The sequence below is a fragment of the Artibeus jamaicensis genome, unplaced genomic scaffold (assembly GCF_021234435.1).
Source record: "Artibeus jamaicensis isolate MK-2021 breed Jamaican fruit bat unplaced genomic scaffold, CSHL_Jam_final contig_233, whole genome shotgun sequence".
NCBI lineage: Eukaryota > Metazoa > Chordata > Mammalia > Chiroptera > Phyllostomidae > Artibeus > Artibeus jamaicensis.
In genome coordinates this window covers 40522018-40549151 of record NW_026521486.1, presented here as the reverse complement: position 1 = coordinate 40549151, position 27134 = coordinate 40522018, and the positions used below count along the sequence as shown (strand labels likewise).

At 33.4% G+C, this 27134-nt stretch overlaps 1 protein-coding gene across 2 annotated transcripts in view; it reads left to right on the top strand.

Annotated features, from left to right (window-relative positions):
• CPNE8 (copine 8) overlaps window positions 1-27134 on the top strand; it is a 183487-nt gene that overhangs the window by 77437 nt on the left and 78916 nt on the right. For both annotated transcript variants that reach the window (XM_037139711.2, XM_037139713.2), the window contains exons 7-10: window positions 9400-9463; window positions 15400-15503; window positions 20402-20506; window positions 21840-21881. In XM_037139711.2, the coding sequence (XP_036995606.1) occupies window positions 9400-9463; window positions 15400-15503; window positions 20402-20506; window positions 21840-21881 (315 nt within the window). The remainder of the gene's footprint in view (window positions 1-9399; window positions 9464-15399; window positions 15504-20401; window positions 20507-21839; window positions 21882-27134) is intronic.

Here is a 27134-nt window from a genome sequence, read left to right as displayed (position 1 = left end):
TAGAATAAACACCTTGGTCTGAGCTCCAACCCACTGATGAAATGAGTATTTGTAACAAACATTTGGGGATTCTGTCTGCTCCTCTGTTGAGAGTCAGTGGATTCTTTATCATCAAAGTAAGTGAAAGGGAGTAGTGAATTTTTAAAAGTAAAACAAAAATACCAGAATTATCAATGCAAGTGAGAGGGAAAGAGATTTTTTTTAGAACAATGCTAATGGCAAACTTGATTGAGTTCTTATAATATGTCAGTTGCTATTCAGCCTGTTTCACACACAGTAAAGCCTCATAACACCAGGTGGACAGGTAGGTATTGTTAGTATTCCTTATTATTAGAGGAAGAAACTAAAAGGAGTCTGGAGAAACCAAAGGTCAAATAGAAGGCGTTTGGCTTCTGAGGCCGTATGCCTAACCACAGCACTATATTGCTGTCAACAAATGAATGTGTATATGTACATCTTTGAGAGAAGTTAAATCTTTTTTATTTTATTCCATTTTAATAGTACAAAACTATTTACTTACAAGTCGAGAACATTTCTGGACGGTAAGAAGAGCTTTCAAGGGGCACCCATTCTGAGAGGTCATTTTAGGAATGAGGCTCCTCATTGCCTTCCCACACAAGTCTTCTGCCAGCATAGTCCAATGTCCCCCTTGTTTCCTGAGGTAAACAGCGCTCATCCCTTCAAAAGTTTCTGCTTCTTCCATCTATCTTGGGTCATGAAGACTCAACCTTTATGACCTACTCTAGGCCTAAATAGGACATGTGCTGAGATTCTCTTCTCTTTGTTGACTGAGAAGAAGGCAATAACCCTTGAGGTAAGGGGGAGTGTGGCCTTCTATTCCCCATGTCCAACGCAGGGTGACTATAATCACGCTTTCTGTGGTCACCCAAGATGAAAGTACTCTTTTCTCAGAGCCAACACAGCCTAAATAAAATGACGCTTGGAGGAAATGAAAGAAATTTATATCTAGTTTTGGAAAGAAGTAGAAAGTACATCAATTTTTTTCCTGATCTTTTGGAAGATCATTATTCTGAATTCATAGTATGCCGACAAGTAAACTGTACAGTGTTCTTATCATTCCTTCCATTTGATAAGGCAGGATGACTTGCCTCCATTTCTGAAAGCACTGCTTTCTTCCCTTTCAGAGTTCAGAAAGGGCATTCTAATGTCAATGTATTCATTTTTTAATGTATAAATATACCATTTCTAGCTAACCAAATTGCTAGCTTCTCCTGGCATTATAGCAAAGGTTCTTCCCCTCTTCCGCCCATACTATTTTTGTTCATTTTAAACTGTCTATTTTTTCTTAAGCAGGTCCACTGGAAAAAAAAATAAAGAAATGCACTTGTGGATATCCCTGCTTTGTTCTTACTAATTCTTCTGTGAACCATGGCACCTGTGGGTTCCACAGTATCCTGAGGCAAAGCACTTGAACAACCTTGTAAAATTCAGTCAAGAGACTGAATATGTTCCCCACCCTTTCTTCCTATAACAACTGTGAAAGGACTTAAAAAATAAAGTATTTTCCCTCTGTATTGTACAGAACCGTTATTGTGGTTTGTAAATAGTAAGGATTTAATAATGTTTCAACTGAGTTTCCAGCATAATAGTCACATTTATATGGTTTTTCTTTTTTATTAAAAACACTTTAGCATTGGCGCTTTGTAACTTGTCATTGCAGTTTCCCAATACTTGGGACAGAATTTTCAAATTATAGTATTATTGCTACACAAGCATTTTACTACATTAAAATTTAAAGTATATTTTTAGATAAGAAAACTGTTTCTGTAGTTGAATAGATTTATCACCATAATTCAGAGCTAGAATCACACCATTCTTTTCAATAATTACTTTGAAAGGAAATCTCAGTCTTCAGAGATTACGAGCAATTTACTTTGTTTTTGTTAACTGATAAATGGTGTATCAAATCATTGATGGTCCTCATCATGCTTCTGTGCCATGGTAATAACCATCTTGCTTTCCTTTTAATGTCAACAGTTAGCATTCTAACTATACAACGGGATCACATTTAATTTAATTACAATGTTAAAAATTAAAGGGCAACAAGTAAATTTCTTGAATAACAAATGAATTTTAAACAAAAGTTGAAGTATTAGTTTTCTGGGATACGACATTTTCACGGTGAGTATGGTGTATTTTCTTTTGTGATAATCAATTTGGTAAAAATCTTACAAATGACACTATGCTAATATTTTAGACACAAAACATTGCATAGAAACATAAGTGCATTAGATTTAAATGGAATGAATAATTAGTTTTGAAATACTGCTTGCGTGGGTCTTTTATTTTTGCCTTTGGAAATGATATAATTTCCTCCTAAAATTAGATCTTGTAAGAAAACTAATATACTAAAATTTAAGTTTCTTTCCCTTTGAATGTTAGTGTTAGAGTGTTCAGTTATTGGGCTGTTTATGTGGTAACCCTGATGGCTACTAAGTGACCATTGGGTAGGTAGCATTTACAGTGAGGACACTCTGGGCAAAGGGATGATTCACATTCTGTGCTGGACAAAGTGGGACATGCAAGATTTTATCACATTAGTTCAAATGGCACAGGATTTAAAACTTTGGAATTCTTTACTCCTGGAATTCTTCATTTAATACTTTTGGACTGTGGTTGACTGCACGTAACTGAAACCATGGAAAGCAAAACCACAGATAAGGGCAGTGACCATTGCAATCCTCAAGTGCTCTCTCACACGTCTTTTCTTGTCTTCACTCCCTGTCTTTCACAGCCTTACCTTTTCACTCTCAGAGAAAAGAAACAGAAAGAATATTAGTTGCTGTTTGTTACTTAACTCACTATTTCCTTTTTGTGCTGCAACCCCCTGTGATCCCAGAAATTTATTCCTAGGCATATAGTAAGGAAATATACAATAATTTTTGTTGTTGTATTGCTTATGTAGAAAAAAACTAAAAGCTATATAAAATTTCTGCAACTTAATACTAGGTGAATCTATGATTCATAAACTATATGAATTTATGAACTACACAGCAATGAAAAAATGAATAAACCACAGTAAAACCACAAAAAGTTCCATCAACTTGATATTTTCTTTATGGTGTGTTTTGGTGAACAGAAATTCTCAATTTTAATGTCAAATTTTAAATTGTTTTATTTTTCATTTGTACTTTTTTATCACTTGTCAAAGAAATTATTCATTATTCTGAAGTCACATTTTCTTTTGCTTCCTGCTTTTAAGTTCTAGATTTTGAAACATTATATAATCTTTTATTCTTAGAATAGTCTTAACTCATCATTGTAGTATTATCAAGTGTTTGAGAGATTGGATTGTTTATTTTTATTATTTAGCATCTTCTGCATTGGTATTAAGTACACGCATATTGTTGTATAACCAATCTCCCGAACATTTTGATCTTGCAAAACTGAAACTTCATACCCTTTAACAACAGCTTCATTTTCCCTTCTCCCCTAGCCAAGGGTAACCACCATTGTACTTTCTACTTGTATGAATTTGGCTACTTTAAGTAACTCATGTAAGTGGAATTATATAGTATTTGTTGCGTTTTTTTTGTGATTGGCTTATTTCACTTAGCAAAATGGCCTCAAGGATTATTCATTCGTAGCCTATGACAGGATTTGCTTCCTTTTAAAGAACATAGTTACATTGCATGTATATATACATCTTGTTTGTCCATTCATTCATTGATGGACATTTGGATTGCTTCCACATCTTTACTTTTTGAGAAATGTGCTACTGTGAGCACCAGTATACAAATATCTCTTTGACACTTTACTTTCAGTTCTTTTGGGTATATAGCCATAAGTAGGATTGCTGGATCATATATCAATAGTAGTTCTACTTTTACTGTTTTGAGGAGCCTCCATACTGTTTTCCATAGTGGCTGCACCATTTTAAAATCCCATCAATAGTATGCAAAGGTTCCAATTTTCTACATATATTTATCAACACTTGTTATTTTCTGTGGGGTTTTTTTTCGATGGTAGCCATCCCAGTAGGTTTGAGGTGACATCTCATTGTGGTTTTAATTTGCATTTTTTCTAATGATTAATAATGTTGAGTGCCTTTTAATATACTTGTCAGTCATTTGTATATCACCTTTGGAAAAATGTCTACTCAAGTCTTTTGCCCATTTTTTAATCAAGCTATATGGTATTTTTTTCCAATAAAGTTCAAGGGGTTCTTTATGTATATTAACCTATATCAGATATTCTGGTTACTAACTCTTTATCAAATATATGATTTTCAAATACATCCTCCTATTTCATAAAATGAATTTCCATTCTCTTTATGTTTCTATGGAGTACAAAAGTTTTCAGGTTTGCAGTCGATTTGTCAATTTATTTCTGTGCATTTGATGTCAGATTCAAGAAATTAGTCATGAATCCTTCCTGCTATTTTTCTTTTAGAAGTTTTATAGTTTCAGGTCTTACATTTAAGTTCATTTTGAGTTGATTTTTATGTATGGTATAAAATAAAGGTCCAAGTTCATTCTTTTTATGTGGGTAAATACTTTCCTCAGACCATTTATTGAAGGGATTGTACTTTCCTCATTGAATGGTCTTGGAATCCTTGTTGAAGACCGTTTGACCATACGTCTGAGGGTTTATTCCTGGGTACTCTAGTCTATTTCACAGACGTATTTGTCCTTCATTATGCCAGCACCACACTTTTAATTACTGTAGCTGCTTTGTAATTAATTTTGAAATCAGGAAGTGTCAATCCTCTTTTTTTTTTAATTCAACATTGTTTTGTCAATTTAGGGTCCCTTGAGATCTCATACAATTTCTTGATGAGTTTAAAAATATTTCTGCAAAAAATGCCACTGGGATTTTAATACAAATTATGTTGAATCTATGTTTGCTTTGGGTAATATGGACATCTTATCAATATAAAGTCTTGCAATCTGTGAACACAGGATATTTTTCCATATATTTGTGTCTTTAATGCTATATAGCTTTTAGTATAAAAGTCTTTCACCTCCTTGGTTAGGTTTATTCCAAAGTATTATACTATTTTCATGCTACTGTAAACAGAATTATTTTCTTTTTTTTTTGCATTGTTCATTGTCAGTATATTAGGAATACAACTAATTTTATTATTTTCATTTTGTTTCCTGCAAATTTGCTGGATTTGTTTACTAGTTTTAACATGTTTTTAATGTGGTAACTCTGGGGCTTTCTACATATAAGATTGTGTTTTATGCAAACAAAAAATTTTACATCTTCCTTTCCAACTTTTTTCTCTCTTTTTTTTTCCCTTTCCAATTTAGAAGCCTTTTTTTCCCCTTACTGTGGCTAAAACGTCTTGTATGGTGTTGAATAGAAGTCATTTGTACTTCATACATAAGGCAAGGGTGGGCATTTTGCCTTACTAATGACCTTAGATGGAAAGCTTTTAGTCTTTCATTATTGAGTATGAGGTTAGCTGTGGGATATTCATATATGCTATTAGTATATTGAGGTAGTTTTATTCTGTTCCTAGTGCGTTGAGTGTTTTTATCATGAAAGGATGTTGAATGTTGTCAAAAACTTTTTTTGTACCAACTGAGTTGATTACATGGTTTTTGTCTTTCATTCTGTTAATATGGTATATTAAATTGGTTTTAATATGTTGAGCCATCCTTGCATTTTAGGAATAAATCAACTTGGTTATAATGTAGAATCCTTAATCTGTTGTTGATTTCAGTTTGCTAGCATTTTGTTTAGGGTTTTTACATCAATATTCATCAGGGATATTGGTCTATAATTTTTTTTTCTCATGGAGACTTTGTCTGGCTTTGGTATCAGGGTAATGCTAGCTTCATAGAATACACTAGGAAATGTTCCCCCTCTTCAAATTGTTAGATCAATTTTAGGAAAATTGATGTTAATTCTTCTGTAAATGTTTGGGAGAATTTTACAGTAGAAACATTTGGTCCTGGGCTTTTCTTTGCTGAGAGGTGTTTGCTTACTGATTTAATCTCCTTTAGTCATTATTGGTTGATTCAGATTTTTTTTTACTTCTTGATTCAATTTTGGTAGGTTGTGTGTTTCTAGGAATTTATTCATTTCTTTTAGGTTATCCTGTTTGTTGGCATATAGTTGTTCTAATATTCTATCACATTGTATTGAGTTATCCTGTCTCCTAGTATTTTCTGTTGTCTGACAGTTTCTCAGACTTTCCTTGTTCAGGATGGCCTTGCCAGTTTTGAGAAGTACAAATCAGATAATGTATAGAATGACTCTCAGTTTAAGATTATCAGATGTTGTCCTCGTGGTTAAATTTGAGTTATGGGTTTGGAGGAGAAGGCCATGATGGTGAAGCCTTCTTATTGTATCATATCAGGGTACATGACGTAAATATGATATCACTGGTGATGTTAATCTTGATCACTGGCCAGACTAGTTTGCCAGATGAAAATTGCTCTGCATAATGGTGTATTTGTTGTTTTGTAGAAGTATGATCAGTTTTTATAATTATATTATATATAAGAGCATATAGATGTATTAATACATCTCCTTAATGTTGAAACTTTTGTTATTACACAGCAGCCATTTCTACCAATGTTTGAATTTAAAATCTATGTGTTTGCTATTAATGTATGTATACTGATTTTCATTGAGATGATTTTCTCCCCTTAATATATCCGTTCTTCTCTTTTAAATTTTCTAAAGCCTTAAATTTTGGTGTCTATTGTAAATAGCTAAGGATGAATTTTATTTTTTTTCATACAGAGCAGCAATCTTTGTTTTTAATCTGGAGCATTTAGTTTATTAACATGTACTTTCTGAAACCACTCCTGGATTTATGTTCTTCACCTACTTAGAAGAAGGCTTCCCATCTGCTCCACCCTTTTTCTCTTTAGTTTCTTTTGAATTCGTTGTATTTTTAAAACACAATTTTCATTTTTTAGCCTCTAGGTTATAAAGTCATTAAAAATTGTACCTTCCTAGAAGATTTGAAGCATATTTACTAGTTTATCAAGTAAACTAGTTTGTCTGTTTACTTTAAGACATCTTTCACTTTCTCCCTGAATAATAAAACACCATCAGAAGACTTTAATTTAGATTTTCACCTTCCTGATTATCATTATTATCATCCACTTGTGTTTATTTCAGTTTTTCACAGTACTGTTATTGACTTAATATTTGTCATTTCTTCTTTTATCTCAAACATTTCATCTATGACTATTCTCCTTCAGTTTGAAGTCTGTCCTTTGGCAATTTCTAAAGCAAGGGTTTTCAGCTTTAAATTTATTCAAATCTTACTTGTTTGAAAATACCAGTAGTTCATGCTTTTATTTTTTTTGAAGACATGTATGGTATGCAATCCTCAGGTGACAGTTATTTTCTTTCAAACCATCGATGATATCTTTTCAGTTTTCTTTCAGCTTCAAATCTTTCTTCTGTACATTCAGCTCTTAGCTTAATATTTATGCTTTGTAGTCTGTCTTTTTTCCTGGGCTCCTTTGAAGATATGCTCTTTAGTTCTGGTATTTTACAATGTTCCTATTATGTGTATAGATATAAATTTATTTTTATGTTTTCTGCTTGTGATTCATTGGATTTTTGAATCTAGAAATTCATTTTATCATCGATTCTGAGCCATTCTCCCTTCAAATACACCACCTCTTCTATTCATTATTTCTTTTGCCCTAGACCTCTGAGTCAGATGTATATTAAAACTTCTGCCTCTGCCCTCCATGTTTCTCATCCTCTTTATAATAGTTCTTATGACTGCCTCCTTTTGCTGCATTATGAATAATTTCTTTACAGTCACCTTTCACTTAATTCTGTTGTGTCTGATCTGTAGTTAAATTTATCCACTGAGTTTCAATGTCTATTTCTATTATTTCCAGAAGTTCTATTATTTGTTTTTTTCTCCAAATAGTCTCAACGATTGTGTAGGTTTTTGCTAGTTACTCAGATTTCCATTTTTCTCTTTAAATTTTCGTTATGCATATTTACCCTTTATATACTATGCATAACATGTTCAGGAGTCTGAGTCTGTGTTTGGTTCTGCAGTCTGTTGTTTTTGGAGACTCTAATACATGGTACATTTTCCTTCAGTGATATATATACTTTTAATGTGAGAGTATTTTGAGATGTACAATAGTTTGAAGGTAAACTCTTTCAGAGAGGTTTTGCATTTACCAGGCCGTTATGATCACTTGCATTTACTGAATTTTTGGTTAAGTAATAGAAAAATAGAAATTGAGGCAGAAAGCTTGGTTAAGCTCTGAATGGTTGAGGCATATTTTTCTCTTTTATTCAGCACCCAGCTTTAAAGCAGAGACTTATTTTGTAGGCCCATCCAAAGGAGAGGTTTGTATCTAATTCATGCTACAGTCAGTCAGTACAGTCATTGTGATCTGAGCTTTATGCTGTGAGTTGACTGGTCCTTGAAATCCTCACCTTGTGAGTCTCCCTTGTGTCTTTTTTTTTTGCCTTTTATCTTTATGCCGTAAGAAGCCATAAAAATCAAGCCCAAGATCAAACTCTCCAGGGTTCACCTCTGCTTGTCTTTCTGGCTTTCCATGTTCAACTTCTGATTGGTCCTTACTTTCTTGCCTGATTATCAGAGCATTTATCAAGACGTTTTCCAATTTTTATTCAGCATTTCAAAGTATTTTCAGGTAGAAATTCAGTTAAGGTGTTTAGTTTTCCACAATGCTGAAAATATTTACATATAGACAGAAGAAAAGCAGACATACAGGTAAATTAGAAAACTGAGACATGATACATGTAATATGGTAAAAAACATAAAAGGATAAATTAATGATCTCTTAGTTATAAAAACCTGGAGAGATGAAAGGTCCTGATATTTACAATTTCCCTGATGGAGAGTAAAGTGATAGAGGGAACAAGATTTTGTGATAGGAATTTTCTTGCACAAGCTGGAATTTTTAGCTTAAAACCAAGTGGTGCTCTCCAGAAAAAATTTGAGAATGGAAAGAAAGAAAAGATAAGAGTGATTTTACAGTGAGTGTAGTTTCACTGATATTTTAATAACTCAGAAAATTTTTACTTTCCACTCTTCTAAATTGTTCTCAGTCAAGATACTAAGACTCCAATCCCTTTATACATGGAGAATATGGGGTTATGGATTTGTTACATACGTGCTGGTACAAATAAAACCGCCTGGGACGCTGGTTCAGTGATACATTGATACAGATGGGTTCCTTGAACACTCACCTAGCAGGGGAAACCTGTACTATAAGGGACCCACCCTCTAGAAGATAATTCTTTGTTTTGGAGGTCCCTTAAAAACATCAATGTTGGAAGTGGGAACATACTTTGTTCAGAAAGAGCCTGCCTGTTAGTAGTACTCTCTATATTTGGTTACATAAAAATAGAATATATGTTATAAATATAAAATATTACTGCATATAAATATATTTTTTGTCATTTTAGAGGAATTCCAGGGAAGAAATGTGGCACTATCATACTTACAGCAGAGGAATTAAACTGTTGCAGGGTAAGTAAATATTTCTTTGGTTTAAATAGTATTTCCAACATTTCTTCAAAATGATATTTCTGACACTATCTAAATGATTAATTCTTGAACAACTTTAACAAAATATAACTGAAACTATGTGTTAAATCAATAGAATATACTTATAAACAAAACCTAATAATTTTGTGACTTATAAAATATCACTTTAAATACTTCGTACTTTAACCAGAGAGACTATATTCTATTATGTAGTCTCCATAATAGAATAGAACCAGAGGGACTTATTCTGTCCAAACAGGATAGTCAGTTATTTTAACAGTCTTTAAGGAATAGAAAATTTCAAAACAAAAGCTAGTGTCATTATCATTTGGGGGACATTAATATAAGGAATTGTCAATTGTACCAATCAGTTCAGTTCTTGCAAACATTCTGAGGACATATGTGTGACTTTGAAGGAACATTTCTAGTCATTTGACATTAGCCCTTTTGCATAACATACTAGTTTTTCCATATTTCTAATTGAATTAATTTAGAATATACATTATAGTTCCCTCTTTTGTCAACTTGGGAAGTCAACTAGGAACATGATGATGGGAAGTACATAGTATTTTTAGAAAACTGCTAGTTTATTTATGATTTGCTGATGCAGCCATTGACTCATGTTCACGGATTCCACTGTTGTCACGATGAGCTGTTGGCTATGCCACTCTGCACTGAGAGTAATGATGCCTCTCTGAATCTGAAGTCAATCCTGTCTGTTTAGTGTGGCCCAGTGGATTGCTGGGAGTTGTTATTTCTGGGGAAAAGAAATTATATTTCAGGGCTTTATTATTTACAATGTTTTCAGGAACAGAAGCTCCACAAAAAGTACCAGAACTTAATACGGTGACATTGACCATAGTTTTCATACAGGGAACTGTTATTTATTACCTGAGTTTTTATTTTTAATCTGAAGTTACTTTTTTTTTAAGATAACCACTGTGGTTTTATATATATAAGTATGTTTATAAAAGCTGTGTAGTCAGAAAAACATGATAGTATTTTCCAGCAAGTGATGGAAACTGAGTATTCCAATTTAATATCTACCTTTGGGATTCTGGGGTAGGGGTAGGGAAATAACAAATGAAAAGTATAATAAGAGGCTGATGGAGATAATTACACTAGAATATTAGATTTTTTTTTACCCTGACTGGTGTGACTCAGCCTGTTGAGTGTTGTTCTGAAAAGTGAAGGACAACTGGTTCGATTCCCGGTCAGGGCACATGCCTGGGTTGTGGGCCAGGGTCCTAGGCTGGGGCCCATGCAAGAGGCAATCAATGGATAGTTCTACCACACATCACTGTTTTTCTTCTTTTCTCCCTCCCTTTCCCACTTTTTAAAAATAAGTAATAAAGTCTTTGGGAATATTAGGTTCTAAGCAGTTAAAGATGCATTCAAATTGAGGCCCCTTTGCTTGCTCCTGTTGTCTTTATCCCCTAGGCAGGTCACAGCCACCCCAGTCTTAGTTTTCTCACATATAAAATGCCAGAAACTACTTACAGTATAATTCTGTTAAAGACCGACAGACTGAGTTGAGTTTTGGTTTTGCAAGTAATTTGTTCTTTGGCTGACCAAGTCACTTGGTTGCTCTGTGTTTTCCTTCCAGTATTTGTAGGGGACGGAGGCCGGGGAGCCAAATGTGTGAACCAGTCACTAGAATATTTTAAAAATTTCTTCCATCTCTGAAAATTGACTACCATATCATTTATACATTTATAAATGTATACATTATATAAGTGTATACATTTATACATTATATAAATCTAAAAATATAATGTATACAAAAGCATTTTATACATATTAAAATAACTTACAAAGATACTATAATTACAGAAATAATATTTTTAGTTAAACTGGAAAAATTTCCAGTTTAACTAAACTGGAAATTTAGTTTAGTTAAACTAAACTAAACTAAATTTTAGTTAAACTGGAAATTTCCAGTTATTTTTTAGTTAAACTGTAAAACTATTTCTTTTAATGGTATCATCTAATCATTTATTACACTTCTTGTCTCTGAATTTGTTTATGTATGTGATCAGTTTTACATTATGAGGGAGGAGGGAGAAAAAGAAAATTTCAGTTAGGTAAGATAGTAAAAATTACATACTTCTTCGTCAAAATCTGGCAATAAGGTCATTTGCTATAAATAAGCCAATGAACACATTTTTATTTGTGTATTTCAAAAGAGAACCAAGATACCCAGGCACATATTGAGTATGGCCAGTTTGCATCTTATTTGTCTTCCACTTTCAATTCTATTGTTTTGCTTGGAAAACAGGAAAATTTTTCTAAAGCTTCCATGTAAATGAAGTGGAATCTGTTATTTAATGATCTAGAGGCAATTTTACTATTTTCTATTATTAAAGCTTTAAGCACATCTGAAATTATCTTTCAATAAGTAAACATATACTTCTCATGCTTAGAAATTATAGACCTAATATTTTTAATATATTGTTTAAACTTCACCTTATATACTCTATGTTTTGAATCTTAACTACAGACTTATTGATAATCAACATCATTATTAATATGTATAAAAATTAAAATATTTCATTGCTATGCTAGTATAATAGAAAAAGCAAATGTATTAAAAGAAATGTTCCTAGTTACTTCAAGAGTGACCATGACTTTTAAATTTACATTTTAGGATATTTAAAAATATTTAGAATTTTGAATGAAATAATTTTATTTCATATTTTACATTGTATGAATTGACTTTTTTCCTTTTTAAAATATATTGTGAGATCTTAACTTGAGGGTAAGCTTTGGAGTCGGGACACCTAAATTTCAGTTTTATCTCTTTCTCAGATGAGTGAGGTTAGATTCTTGGAGCTTTAATTTCTGCATTTGTAAAATGCTGATATTCTGTTTTTCTAACTTAATTTAAACATTTTTTTCAGTTGTAGTTTACATTCAATATTAGTTTGTATTTGTTTCAGTTGTACAGCAAGTGCTCGACAATGCCTCCCCCAGATGGTTACTCTGCAGAAAGAAAAAAGCATCATTGAGTGATGCATAAATTGTAGCTTACAAATAGCTTGAAATTATCTATAAGAATATTTTTCATTCTGATGGGTTGATTCCACAATATTGTACAAGCGTGCTAGTCTCAGAAATGAATGCTTGGAGTGCCATGGTGGGAAAAAAACAACAGACAACCTTGGGCCTTGTCTTTAATGACCTCATAGTTTGTGGAAAACCAAACATTTATCAGTTGACTATGCAGGTGAATACGTCATGGTATGTCTATGGCCATGCCGCCCTGAACACACCTGATCTTTTTCAAATACATCATAATATGTACTAAGTGGTCAAATGTATTATAAGAGAGACAATGGACAATGTAATTTATATGGGGAAGGATGTCATGTGGGCCTTAAATGTTATTAAAAAAAAGTAACATTTAAGCGAAGCCCTAAGGAATGGTTTGCCAGCAAAGAGTAAGTATTTCAGCAATGTGCACAGCTTGTTTAAGGTCAAAAATTGTGTCTGGTGTTTGATGACTGGGGCCTAGGAGTGACTGATGACTGAGGTAAAACTTTGCCAAATGAAGGTGGAAAGGCAGCTCAGATCCCATTTGGTGTTGGGCTTAGTAGCTCGCGTTAAAAGTTCCATTTATCTGAAACACAGGAGAAAGGGCAGTTAAATCGTGTACAGCATTATTTCTTTCATGTTTTAAGAATAATACTGCATCTGCTCATTGGAGAATGGATTGGATAGGTGCAAGAGTGGAAGAAGGAGAAAGGAATAACTGCCACTGTACATGTCCAGGTGAGGGAGGAGGTTGGCTCAGACTACAGTGGTGCCAGTGTAGCCGAAATGACATTTTGAGGAACGGTGCAACAAGGTGAAGGGTTGCGTGGAGGATAAGGAAAAGGAAGACATTGAGAACAGCCCCTTGATCACCTGGGTGTATGATGAGCCACTAACTGAGCTCGAAAAATTGTTGGAGAAGCAAGTTAGATCTGAACTTATTAGAAGTGTCTGTTAAAATATTGAAGTGGATTTTTTCAATAGGAAGTTTGTTATATTGGTGTGGAGTATTCGAGAAACATTAAAAAATTCTCTCAGCATTAAGCATAAGACATTTAAAAACAAACTTTGCAGTGATGCCTGTATATTTCTGAAAATAAGTAAATGCTTGATTTTTCCCTTAGATATTAGATTTCTTTTTTTTTTTTGCATGCTTGTTATATATGAAATCCCTGCTGTGTTATTGTCCTGGGTAATTGCAAAATATATTTTTCCTAAATTTCTATAAGTTGGTACATTGAAAGAAATATTTATTTTTAATTGATTATTCATTTCGTAAGTCTTAACATGATTTGAAAATTACAGCTTGTTATTAAATCTACCAATAATCATATGAAAAATTATTCTTAATAATATTTTATCTCTTTGAAGTTTAATTCACAGTTTGAAATGTTTTTTGGGAGTTTGTGTTTTGATTGAAGTGCTTTGGGAAAATATCTTCAAGGGGCTTTTTTTCCGCAAGAACAAGGTCCTTGTCCCACGGTCATAGAAAACCACTCTCACTCAAGGGCATTTAATATATATGAAGATGAAAGGTCATTCAAAACAAATAAAACAAAACAAAAATCCAGCCCTTTTTTATTAATTTCGCCATTAATTTTGTAGTTCAATCCTCCAGGTGATTCTCTCACTGCTTCTTGAATGGACACCATATAAATTGTTGATCTTTAAACCTCAGATTTGAAAAGTGATCATGGTTGAAAAGCTTGAGCTATTAATGATGTTTATATTGTTCTTGCCTGCTTAGAAATGTAATGCTTGCTCTAATATGAGTATTCCTCTGGCGGAAGTTATCACATCTGTAGTCTAAGTAACAAAGTAAATTGACACTCTAACAATGCTTTTGAAAATGAGAAACCTAGAGCATGAACTTCTCTGAAGTATTGCTTGAGAAATGTTTGCTAAGTAAGTATATGAATAAATGAATGAAAAACAGCATTGTAGGTGGGTGCTTAATAAATATGGCTGGACTCTGCAAAATAAAGAAGTGGTGAATAAGAGAATGCCTGTTTTGTCATTGTTAACATTTTCATTAAATAGTATTTAAATCTGTGCCCTCTTTGATTTGGTCTAAATTACTCTAACCCTTCACCTCTTTCCAAAATTGTTAGCATCTACTTTTAGTTAAAAAGCAAACAAACCAGAATAATGATGTTATCATTAAAATTACTATATACTTTCTACCTTTTAAAAAAAATGTATACTACCTAATTGAATAATATTTTATATTCTGGATTTATGGCACTACAGTGTGTTTAAGCTAAATCACATAGATTATGGATGCTTGAGTATATATAAATTGATAACAAATGATTGATTTGGCATGGTGATTAACATACAGATCTTTATTTTAAATTAAAATAAAATGAAAAAGAAGGTGCATTGCTTTTTTTTTTTGAAGCGCGATGTAATAGAAATTATTTTGCAGTGTAGCTACTGAGACAGTGTAGAGGGCTTGCCTATAATGAAGGCAGAGCATTGTTTGCCCTCTAGACAGCCGACTGTGAGGTCTGGGTCTTGTCCTGTTCCTCATCTAACACATCTTGCATCTCTCTGGTGCTGGTGATGTGGATAGCACCGAATTAAAGAAAATTCTTTCTAAAAATGCTGATAATTGGGTTAATGAGGTGATAGGGTGGGTCATCTGTTTATTTCAGGAAAAAAATGTTACAGATTTCTAAAAAGTTACAGTTTTGTAACTAGATCAAACAGTTACAATGTCAATTTTTCAGCCCCACAGGCCTTTAAAAAGCAATTTTATGTTGCCTGGGATTCTCACACACTTGGTCATTTGCATTAAAGTGGCAAATTTGTTTTCTTGTCAAGTCTTGCTTGTGATCTGCAGTTTCTAGTTATTTGAGCCATTTTATTAATTTTGTTTCCAGGATGCTGTTCTGATGCAATTTTGTGCTAACAAATTGGACAAGAAGGACTTCTTTGGAAAATCAGATCCTTTTCTTGTATTTTATCGAAGTAATGAAGATGGCAGGTATATTTATATTTTATTCATTGTAACCCTATAGTGAGGATGCTATTTAAATTATTTTTCTCAGAGCTCATTAAATTGATAGAGTAAAATATTTTTGTATTTTAAAAATTGATGTGATTTTTACATTTTAATAACAATGCATAACTGCCTAAGCATTTTATATATATATTTAATATTTAAAATTAATGGTTTTCAGCTTCATGGAAACATATCCTCTTTACTTGTTATAAAATTATAATGTTGCCCTACTAGTTTGGGAGAATTATATTTTTGTGGACATCTAATATATTTTGTTATAGACTTTATTTTTTTGAAGAAGAATTTGGACTTCATGGGTTGATTTTTTTTTAAATACTAGAGGGTTTTTTCCCAATAATATCTAACATTGAATAAAATTTTTTTCACTACATTCTAGTAATCTGAATATTTTTACCAGTCACGATTAGAATAGTTTCCATGTGGTTTGAAAAAGTATCCATGGGTATAGAGTATAATTTAATATGTATGACTCTACCACTAAATATATTTTATTTTTTATTTGATTCACATTTAAATATAAACATTTATGTGAAAGTTTAGTGTTCAGAATTATGGGCTAAGGTTTTGTTGCCATTGTTTAAATCATGACCCTGCTACTAAATAGCTGTGGGACCATAGGAAAGTTTTCTTTTTTTGTAAAGGAAAACAAACACATTTATTGTCATTTATTTATAAAAGCAAATATTATTGAACAACCTTTATGTTACAGTCCTAGAGGATTTTGAAAGACTCTAGTTGCAGAAAATAAGTTCACAGAAATAGCTGTAGTAAAACGACATTTGTGGAATACAAGCAGTATATAAAAAAAGGTGCTGTGTTGGCGCCCAGGAGAGTGTCATAGGGAAGGAAGTCTTTACCTCTGAGACTCAGTTTCCTCATTCATCAAATGGTCCTAATAATCATAGCTACCTAATAGGGTTGTTGAGAGTCCTACGTTGTTACTATGCAAAAACCATTAAAAGCTTGCCTATCCCTTTAGAAAAATTTAAATAGCTGCTGTTGTGATTATTATCCTATAGTGTTTTTTATATTGTTTTCCTTAACTATGCATAATGAAACATTTGCTAAAGAGAAAACACCATTTAGAAATTAAAAGTGAGCAGACAGGGATGAAAAAGAAACTCATCATTACTCGTCACTACTGCTACACTTAAAAAAACTCTTTAAAATGTTAGTGTTATTAATAAGTGTGTAAATGTTATGTAAAAATAAAACATTTGCTATTTAAAGTGAATACACTGGGCAGTAGAAAATGATGCTTTATTATTGTGGGATTTTTTGATGCAGGGACTGGGCTGTTCTTGGCTAATTTTATTGTGGTGTCATATTATTGGATTTTACATACTTCTATTTTGGTGATTAAGATATCAGAGTAACATTGGCAACTGAACATGGATTTCATCCATGCCAAAAATATTGGACAATAAAGAAAATAATTATATTTGCCAGTCATTTCAAAGATAGAGAAAAACAAAAGAATGAGCTCAGAATTTCTTGAATCACAATTTCCTTGTTTCCTCCTGCCTGAACTACTTGTTTCCTGAATTCTCTATTTTTATTCTTTGGGGTTTTTTTGTTCATAAAGATTAGTTCACCCTGGCTGGTGTAGCTCAGTGGATTGAGCGCAGACCTGCCAACCTTTCGGTTGGCAGACCTGCCAACCAAAGCATCACCAGTTTGATTCCCAGTCAGGGCTCACGCCTGGGTTGAGGGCCAGGTCCCCAGTAGGAGGCGCATGAGAGGCAACCACACATTGATGTTTCTCTCCCTCTCTTTCTCTCTCCCTTCCTCTCTTTCTCTAAAAATAAATAAATAAAACCTTTAAAAAGAAAAGATTAGTTCAATATATCACATATTTAATGCTACTGGTAAGAGTTACATTGCAGAAATTTATTATGCTTGTTTAATGATAACTTATTCATGATATGAAATATAAATATTAAGGAATTAAAGTGAAACTAATCCAAAAACCTCAAATTATTTAAAAACATTACTAAAATTTAGTGAGCCTCATTTCAGAAAAATTTTCACATATATTTATACACATAAAACTAGTTCATGGCTAGCTCTAAGTATATATATTAAGACATATATATTAATGCATTAATATATGTATTTTCTTTTAAATGAGTAAAATTTTATTTACTCCTCATTTTTTTATGTATGTCTTTTTTTTACTGCTATGATTTTAGACTTATTTTTAGAATTTATTTGAATAGAGACCTACTTCAAAAATTGCCTGTTGCCTAGTGTATTTTAGGCTCATTTTATAGAAAAGAGTAAAACCAATTTCCACCAGAAGCATACATAAAAACATTAATAATACATAATTACACATTTTAATTTTTGCTTTCATAGTAATTTGGTAACTTGGCCTATATTTATAATTAGGTAATAATTTTCTTTTGGAATAGCTGGTTTTGGGCAAGTGGCTTAATTTAAGGTATTTTAATATGTTACTTAACAATTTTTTGTTATAATGCTATTTGTAATGCATTCACAAAAATTATATTTATATAAAAATACTCCTGAATGTTAGAAAGAACTGTATCAGATTCCTGCCAGAATTTTCACTAGTTACACTAGCTTTGGAATTTCTAGTGAGATTTTGCTGTCTATATCACATCTAACGTACTGTGAGTGGGCATGAGTAATAGAAGACAAATGACTACCTGGCTAGTAAATAGCTCACTAAGAAGATGAGTCACTGTCTTAAAAGAACTTTCAAGTATCAAAGCTTTAAATTGCTATGGCTGGTGATACTAGGACCATAACAGCAGTTTTGATTTAAACATAAGCAAAGAGGCCAAAAAGAAGTAGATTGTTGAGCATGTGGGTTTGAAGATGGTGTTAGTTGCCTGCTCCTATCTATCTATCTATCTATCTATCTATCTATCTATCTATCTATCTATCATCTATCATCCATCTTCTGTCTGTATATCAAAGACTTAGTATATCGTAGAATATGATATAAGACAAGAATAGAAAGCCCATTTGTAGATCTTTAAGCGTATGTATTATATTAAGGAGGGCAATGTCTCTGTCTAAAACAATATATATAATGTTGTCTCTATGAATTTTTCTGAACCATTTTTGCGCGCTCTTGCTTTTTCTTATTTAGGTCCTTGTTTTTGTTTCCCGCTTACCTCTCTCTTGTCCCCTTTGTTTTTCTTCCCTTTGCCTTGAGTAGGTTGATGATACCTTTCTGAGTCTTCTCTATCACTTTAATAGCTTTTTTCCCTAGTGGTTTCTAAATAGCTTAAGCGAGTCAACTCTAAGAATATTGACCACAGAGCTCTTTCAATTTAGTAACATGAGTTTCTTTGGATGGGTGAGGATAGTACCAGGAAAGGGGTGGTATGATGCCATAGTTTTTGTAATAAATATTTGATCTCTTTATATTATAGTTCTATTTGACATCTTAAAAGAAACAAACTCTTCTTGCCTGAAAGGAGCATAATGGACTCAAATGCTTTTCAAAAGGGAATTTTTTTCTGGTGGGGGTTAAGTGCAGAATGTTCATAATGGTAATTCCGTAATAGTCTCATGTTCGTGGTCATCAGAGGGAGCCCTGCATTTGGAATACTTTGTGACTAAGGTCTTGGTGAGGACTAGGTTTATGTATTGTTCTAAACAAAAATATTTTAAATAATATTTTATAGCTTGTGAACTGCTGCATAAATTCACCTTAGGCAAGAACATTTATAAGACTCTATTAACATCTAGAGACTTGGTTTGGTGGAGACAACACTAGAAATTGCATCAGAAAACTGAATTTAAGGCTTTGTAGGTGAATCTATTCTTTCTTGTGTATTCTTGAGTTGCTATCTTCCGTCCCTCTGGGAATTCTTCAGATTTCTAGAGGGACAGGGAACCAACAATTTAGATACAGAAGGTCTCACTAAAATGCTTGATGTTAATTTAAATAGGGCTTTGGGCTCCCAGGGATCCTACTCCTTTTCATTAATCCATCAGTGTTTTCTCTCTCCCAGACACTTCAGCACTCTGACCTCTTTCTTCTTTGCTGGTCATGCTTCTAATATCATAAGAGAGTGGAAGCAATTGGAGAACTTCCGTATGGCCTTGTCATAACATCCACCCCATGCTGTGGTACTGTGGCTTCTTCCCCAGTGCTCCTGAAGGGTGACTCTCGGTGCTCCCAAGGGCAACTCCTGCACTGGTGCCCTAGCTCTGCTTCCCTTGCCCTGAGGATGGTGCTCTGGCCTTTCTCCTCGTTCTGTCACACATCACACGTTGGTTCCTCTCTGGTGGATATTTTCCTTCAGCTCACAAGCTTGCTGTTATTTTCTCCTTTTTGAAAAAAAAAATTAGAAAGTAACAACCACAAAACCTTTCACTTGACTAATCATTCCCCTTAAGCTACCCCCAATTTCTCTTTTTCTTTTTAAAGTTGAATTCCCCCAAAATGTTGTTTATACACTCAGTCTCAATTTCTCATCTTGTTCTCAAACCAATTCAAACCCAGTGTTTGTCCCCAGTACTCCAGCAACACTTCTTTCCCCAGGGTTTGAAGACCGTCATGTTTTTAGTGACCCACGGGTATTTTTCACTATCTTAATATCCCATCTGAAGTTTTAGAGATTGTTTACAAAATAGCTTTAGAACTTACTGAATTTGCAGAAGATCACTTACAGTAAATTCAATTAAAAATATTATTGCTTTGTATTATAGTGAGCTGATCTTTAAAGTTTTAATACCACAAATCCCTTATTAACTAATATAGCAGCAACAAAGGGATTGGCAACATTTATTCTGCACATAAAGAAAGGGGAGAATGACAACTAAAACAATATGTCATACTTGAATCATGAAAATAACTGAGAAATTTTTTTTTGCAGTTTTACAATTTGTCATAAAACAGAAGTTGTGAAAAACACTCTGAATCCTGTTTGGCAAGCGTTCAAGATCTCAGTCAGAGCGTTGTGTAACGGCGACTATGACAGGTAAAATAAGGGACTGTTTTCTGAGAGCTTTGATTATTCCCTAGAGATTTTGTATGCAATAATCCTAATTCAATTAAAAAAAAATTAAGGTGGCTTCTTCACCAATGTAAATTTCTATTCACGAAAGAATGAGTGATTTATCTAGAATTTAAAAAGTAACTTTTTTCTTTAAATCCACAGTGATTTGGAGGAAGAGGAATCATTTCACAAATTAAAATTGGCTAAACTGACTTTTTCTAACACCAAAAACGTAGAAAGTGCTAAAAACCTATTGACTATTAGTCTAACTTTAAAAATATCATTCAAAAGTCATTCCAGAATTTTCACTGCCCCAAGGCTTTCACTTGTTATTGTCTTTCTGGATTGGAATAAGGGAATAGGTGAAATATAAGACTATGGCTAGATATATTATCAACCCTGTAAACTCTTGAAAACGCTATTTGGCAACACTGTTCTCGTGGTTGCTGGATCATCTAAGTTCTATAGATCTAGAACAGGGAGATTCTAATGTTTTACAAGTAGGTGTGAGGATCTTTCTACAATGTGCCCGAAAATTTCTTAGTATCCAAGCTTTTTGTTTTTCTTACGAAAGTTTTCTTGTAGGGTTATAATATAAAAACTCTATTCACCCTAGAAGGAAAGCAAATAAATAGAAAGGAAAAAAAAACCAATCTATTTGTCTTATTACTTGCATATTAGAAAAGTGGAAATTTATCCTATTAACTAATATGGAAGGAACTGCTGATTGTAGGTATGTTATTTTTATTTTAATATTTATCATACTACTTGACTGTCATTTTATTCATTGAATAGGATTATGACTTACTTAGTCATTCTTTCTTTTAGAAAGTCATCTTCATAATGTGGTTCACATGATTCGCCTTATAGAAATTCAGGTTCTTAGGGACAAGCCAAACTTCCTGAACCAGCAACTCTGCTCATGAGGCCCAGCAATCTGTGTTTTAGCAAGCTCGTCGTGTGGTTCTACTCCATGCTGGGATGAGAAATCCTGCTCTAACAAGGTTTTTCAGGAGTAGAAAAGTAGCTGGATGCCTCCCTGTTGAGGAAGGAGCTCTGTCAGACCACGCATCACTCCCAGATACTTTTCCTGCTCCCTCTGAAGGTCCATGCAGATTTTAGAGACTTACATTAAGACATAAATTGAGTGATAGCAATACAATTAGTGAAAGCAACTTCCATCTACTTTGTGAGACCTTCAGGCATATATACTATTTTATATGAAAAAGCCACGACTTAGTTTTAGATTCTTAATCATATTATTTTTATTTTTATATTGCTAAGTAACTTTTTGTGTATGTTTTCCTGTGGACAGAACAATCAAAGTAGAGGTGTATGACTGGGATCGAGATGGCAGGTAAGACATTGTCTTTTCTTTTATTCTTGATCTTGAAATGCTTTAAGAATATGCTTACTGAATATGCTTTAAGGAGCAAGTATACTAAAATGACCGTTTTTTAACTTTAATTTTATCTTGCTTTTCCAAATGTTACTGAAGTGTTTACATGAGACATTTAGAATAAGTTATTTTCTTTAACTAGGATATTGAAATAGAGATCTTCTTCATTTCCAGTAGCATAATAAATTTGGATCTGATGATTTCTCATTGTATCCAACTTGCAGATATCTAGTTTTATATCTGTAGAGTAATGATTCTCAAATTTCTCTATTTTATAATCTCTGAAGTTTCCTATAATCTTTATATCCTATATCATTCATGGGAACACAACTGAGTGTCCACCCTTAACCCCCCCAAATGATATACCCTCACAAACCAACAACAAAATAAAATGCTAGAATTGCATCTGGTGATTGCCATACAAATAGTTGTACAGAGTTCTGCAAGTATGTTCTCCCTCTGTGTATCACAGTAGCTGTTAAAGATTAAAAAAAGAGAGAGAATGTACTATTTTTTTCTTCTTAAGTGTTTTTTCACTATTTCTATGGTTTAAGTAGGATCAATACTGAGGTGTTTTTAAATGTTGTTAAAGCTAAGGTACCCAGAAATTCTCGCCTTGGCCTAGATCAGCGCTTTTCAACTGATGTATATACCACAAGAATTTTTAAAACATGAAATACCTGACTATTTAGTCAGGGGCACTGACCTCTTTTCTCTTAGACTGTCAAATAAAAAAATTACAACAACCAGCACAATAGCTGTCTGGTGTGAATGAATCAAAATTATACATATTTTTGATCAAATCACCAAAAAATATAGTATATTATCTGGTATGCCATAAGGTTTTAGTAATTAGTATATGTGTGCTATTGGAAGAAAAAGGTTGACAATTGCTGGCCTAGATAACCGTCTCTGCAGGTAGTTCCAGGGACTGAACATACAGAGGCCAAATGGGAAGACAAAGAGCATTTAACTTCACTTGGCTACGTACGTGCCCTAAACTCCCTCCCAGAGGTCACTGGTAAATGGAGTTGAAGCATGAAGTTAAAGCTCAAGATCTAAGGCTTTTCTCTCCCCATTATATACGAATCAGCAGCCAAGCTCCAAGGGTCTGAATACCTGAGCACTCCTGTTCATGCAGGAACAAGTTTGGTCGAAAAGCCTGCATTGTTTTGAGGGGGCATCTCCCTTCATCCCTTCTGCGGCTCAGGTAGGGAAATGCCTAATTGCAGTGCCTCATACACACACCTTGGGCCATTTTCCTGTACACTCACACACATAGTCCATTAGATGCCCTGAAATTAGGCCCAATTAGTATTTTCTCCTTTCTAAGGAGTGATAAGGGAGGATAGAGAAAGAAGTAGAGATCATATTCCACCCTTCAACAACTACCAAACAGTTGTATAAGACTCAGTGGCTGCAATGTTCAAGTTACATCCCAAACAAGACGATGCTCAAGTGGCCTAATGTTGTTTGATGTTTACTCTTAGAGACTATCAATGCTGTATCTTTTTGATCTTTACATCTCTGCCAGATTATTCATTTAATTAGTTATTTAGGTTTTCTTTACACAAATTCTACATGCATTCTGAAGAAATCTCACAAGAAAACCTTGTGTTTTCCCATAGGGACTGATGCCTCATTGCTTCACTAAACTTTATTTACTGAGAAAATGAGTTTTGCTGCTCAGAATAATGGAAAAAGAACTAATGCCAGTCTGAGTATGGTAGAGTTTTATGCCTTATATACTATACCAAGATGATATAAATCTAGGGTATATCATATACATTCTTATGATGAATCATAAACATTTTAATTGAGGGGCAAAAGTTAGGCCTTTCCCTAGTAATTGTAGGAAATTAGAGAAAAGATTTTAATTTAACAACTTAGAAATGAGGGACGTAAGTTCCAATTTCTTTCGTATCCATGACAATTCAATCCAGAATTGCAAAAATTGTAGATATTTTACTGTCTTGCTTTAAAAGGTGAGTTTTTATGATTCTCCTGTTCCTTTTACTTCTGAGTCACAAAATTGTTGAATAGCTTTGAAGATCAGAGTTACCTTGGAATTTAATTGTTTTTTTCTTTTGATGTTGGAATTTTGAACATTCCTATACTGATTGTGACCTATTGGTTGTCTCCAATGTGCCCGGTATTCTCTGAGCATTTTTCATGTTATTCCCCATTTAATGTTTACAATAAGAGATAAGTACCATATCTATATCATTTTATAGATAAAGAAATTGAGGCAAAGAAGTAATAGGCCTAAGGTCACATAACTAATAAATGGCAGAGCCGGGACCTCAGCCCCCTGGCAGTGTGCTGCCAACAGTGCAGTCATAACAATAGACTGTATATTTCTACAGTATTATAATTGCGAATTCTGGCACATAAATAAAAGCCTTCAACCGTGGGCACTGTCCTTACTCCAGGATTCCTTGTTAATTGATAATGTGCTAATTATGAATTCAAGGGCTATTTAAGAAAGTATAGCAATATGTCATCTGACATTTTATGTTATCTGAATAGTGGATGAAACATTCCTAGGAAGCAAGTTTTATGTTACAGGAAGTTAAGTAGAGAGAAATGATTACTATACATTTTGAAAGAATACCAGCAGACATTGAATGGGCCAGTGAAATATATAAAGGAGCTGTTTCAGATTGTGACAGTGAGAGCTGAAGTGAGATCAGGAGCAAGCGAAAGGGAGTCCAGTTAGGGAGAAAAATAGAGAAAGAGGTTATTTATGGGATGTAGTTAAAAGACTGAAGGATTTGGATCTTTAGACTGGAGAAAATTTTTCCAATAAAAATGATAATTTACTTTTTGAGACATGGATTTAGAAACAAGGGAAATCTTTAGATAAGAGATTTTCTAAGCTCATGTTGTCATTGGATCATCAGTGTTTTGGGGGAAAGATTGCTACTGGTTCATACGATGCTGATTAGTTTTTAAACTTCAATGTGCCATTGTTAACAGTACATTCAAAAGAAGTCTGAAGAGTCAAAGAACTTTAAACATTCCTTAGAAAAGAATCTGATTAGTAGAATAAATAAGAGGAAAGTATTGTGATTTTATAAGTGCTCTAGTAACTTCTTAACATTGGTGTAAGATGTTCTTTCTTTAATCCAAAAATATAGCTCTACATTTTATGTGAAAAATTTCAGTGTATAATTCTGTATAATCCATGTGCACTAAAGCAGCATTTTTCACAGTTAGCAAGATTATCAGTTTGTGGATGACATATAAAAAGCAAAATTAAAATCATGATTAAATGATTCTTGAAAACTCTTTCAACTAAATAATATATGTGAAATTTAAAAAGCATATTAGTGTCCACTAAAAATATATAAAAGGTATCAAATCCAAATACTAGTTTTATAATGCAGTAATAATAGTCACTGTGTACATAGATTCTTATACAAGTTGGTACTCCAGCTTATGGTTATATGTGGTATAATAACATGAGATGACTATACTTGTTTTCATGTATTTTTTTTTATCTGACATAATTTCTCAAGTTCTTTCCTTAAATCAGAGTGCAATATATGACGCTGCTTGTATTTCATAATACAGTGTAATTACCAGCAGAGATTGTTTCCTATTCTTTATATTTGTTTTCTCGTATTTAATAGTTGTTGCAAATCTTGTACATGTATCACCCTTTTTAGGAAATATTATTTGAAGAGTAGATTTTTTTGACAGTCTAGACTAGCATTTTCCAATAGAAAGATAAGGTGAGCCACATGCAATTTTAAATTTTCTTGTGGCAACATTAAAATGAAACCAGTGAAAATAATGTGATAATATATTTTATTTAATCCTATATGTTCAAAATATTATCATTTAATATTGGGTCAATATGAAAATTACTGAGAAATTTTACATTTTTAAAAATTATAAGTCTTTGGAATCTGATATGCATTTATCTGTATAGCACATCTCAATTCAACTAGCTATATATCAAGTGCCCTCTATCAACATATGGACAGCACCATGCAGAGTTCAATAAAGCATACAGCACACATCCTAAGTAACTTCAGATCAGATGGAATGTTTTACCTGCATTTAACAGAAGTTTAGAATTGTCCTCTTATTGTGGAAAAACTCTTCAGACATCTGTATTTTATGTATGAATTTAACCACAAGAAACCAAGAAATAGTCTGGTCTTTCAATCTAGAGAGAATGTTTTGCTCAAAAATGCAAGGTAGAAAATGCTTGAAAGTGTTACTTGCTTACAGTCACATCCTGTTTCATTAGCTCGGGCACTTCAGACAGTCCAGGTGATAACATTCACCATATTAGGAGCTTTCAGAAGCCTTGTGATCTTGAGTCAGAATTTTGATAGTGTGTTTGACTCAATTCATCAGCTTGAAATTATTTCTGAAGTGAACATCTCTTGTATTTCTTGTATTTGGTGCTATACAAAAATGATAATGTTGTTGAGCAAGTAACCAGTTGACATGAAATTAGGTGCCTTGAACTCATCTAGAATAGAAGAAACCTAGTCATTTGTCCTTTTTTATTAAACACATTGGCAATGGCATGAGAGTGCAGAGGCATTACTTGGCCTTGGTATGAATAATCAGTTTAAATGGACTTGATTTCCTGCAAGTTAAACCACTTTACTTAAATCATCCCCATGATTCCCACCATTTCTTCAAGGGATGTGAAGAAAGAATATTTAAATCTCATTTTAACAATTGAAAACCTGAAGTGCTGAGAAACCGAATAGTCTGGGTTACAAGGCAATCAGTGGAGGTAAACTTGACAAGCTTCATTTGCTTGTGCTTCAGCTGACTTTGTGTGATACGGACACCGGCCCACAGTGTCTGCGTCATTATGGATGAAATGAGTCATTCACATGGACTACTGAGTCCAATGGAGGAAAAGAGACAGCATGACTTTTCTCTCAAGGGGAGCAAAAGTGGTGGTCCTTGCCGTGACTGGACTTTGTTGGGTTTCTCAACACATTGCCTGATGGTCCTCATTTACTATGCACAAGTTGCTAAATTTAGGTGGTTACCTTTTACAGAAAACAAAAGAGCCAATGCCGCTAATCACATCACAGAAGAGGGATATTGGCAAATGAAAAGGGAAAAGTGGTTGGACCGGTTACACTGGTCTTAGGAAGGGTTTTAGGTTGGATTTTAGGAAGTTACTTTGCAGTAAGTGTTTGCCACAAATCTGGGTGAGGGCATTTTTAGCAA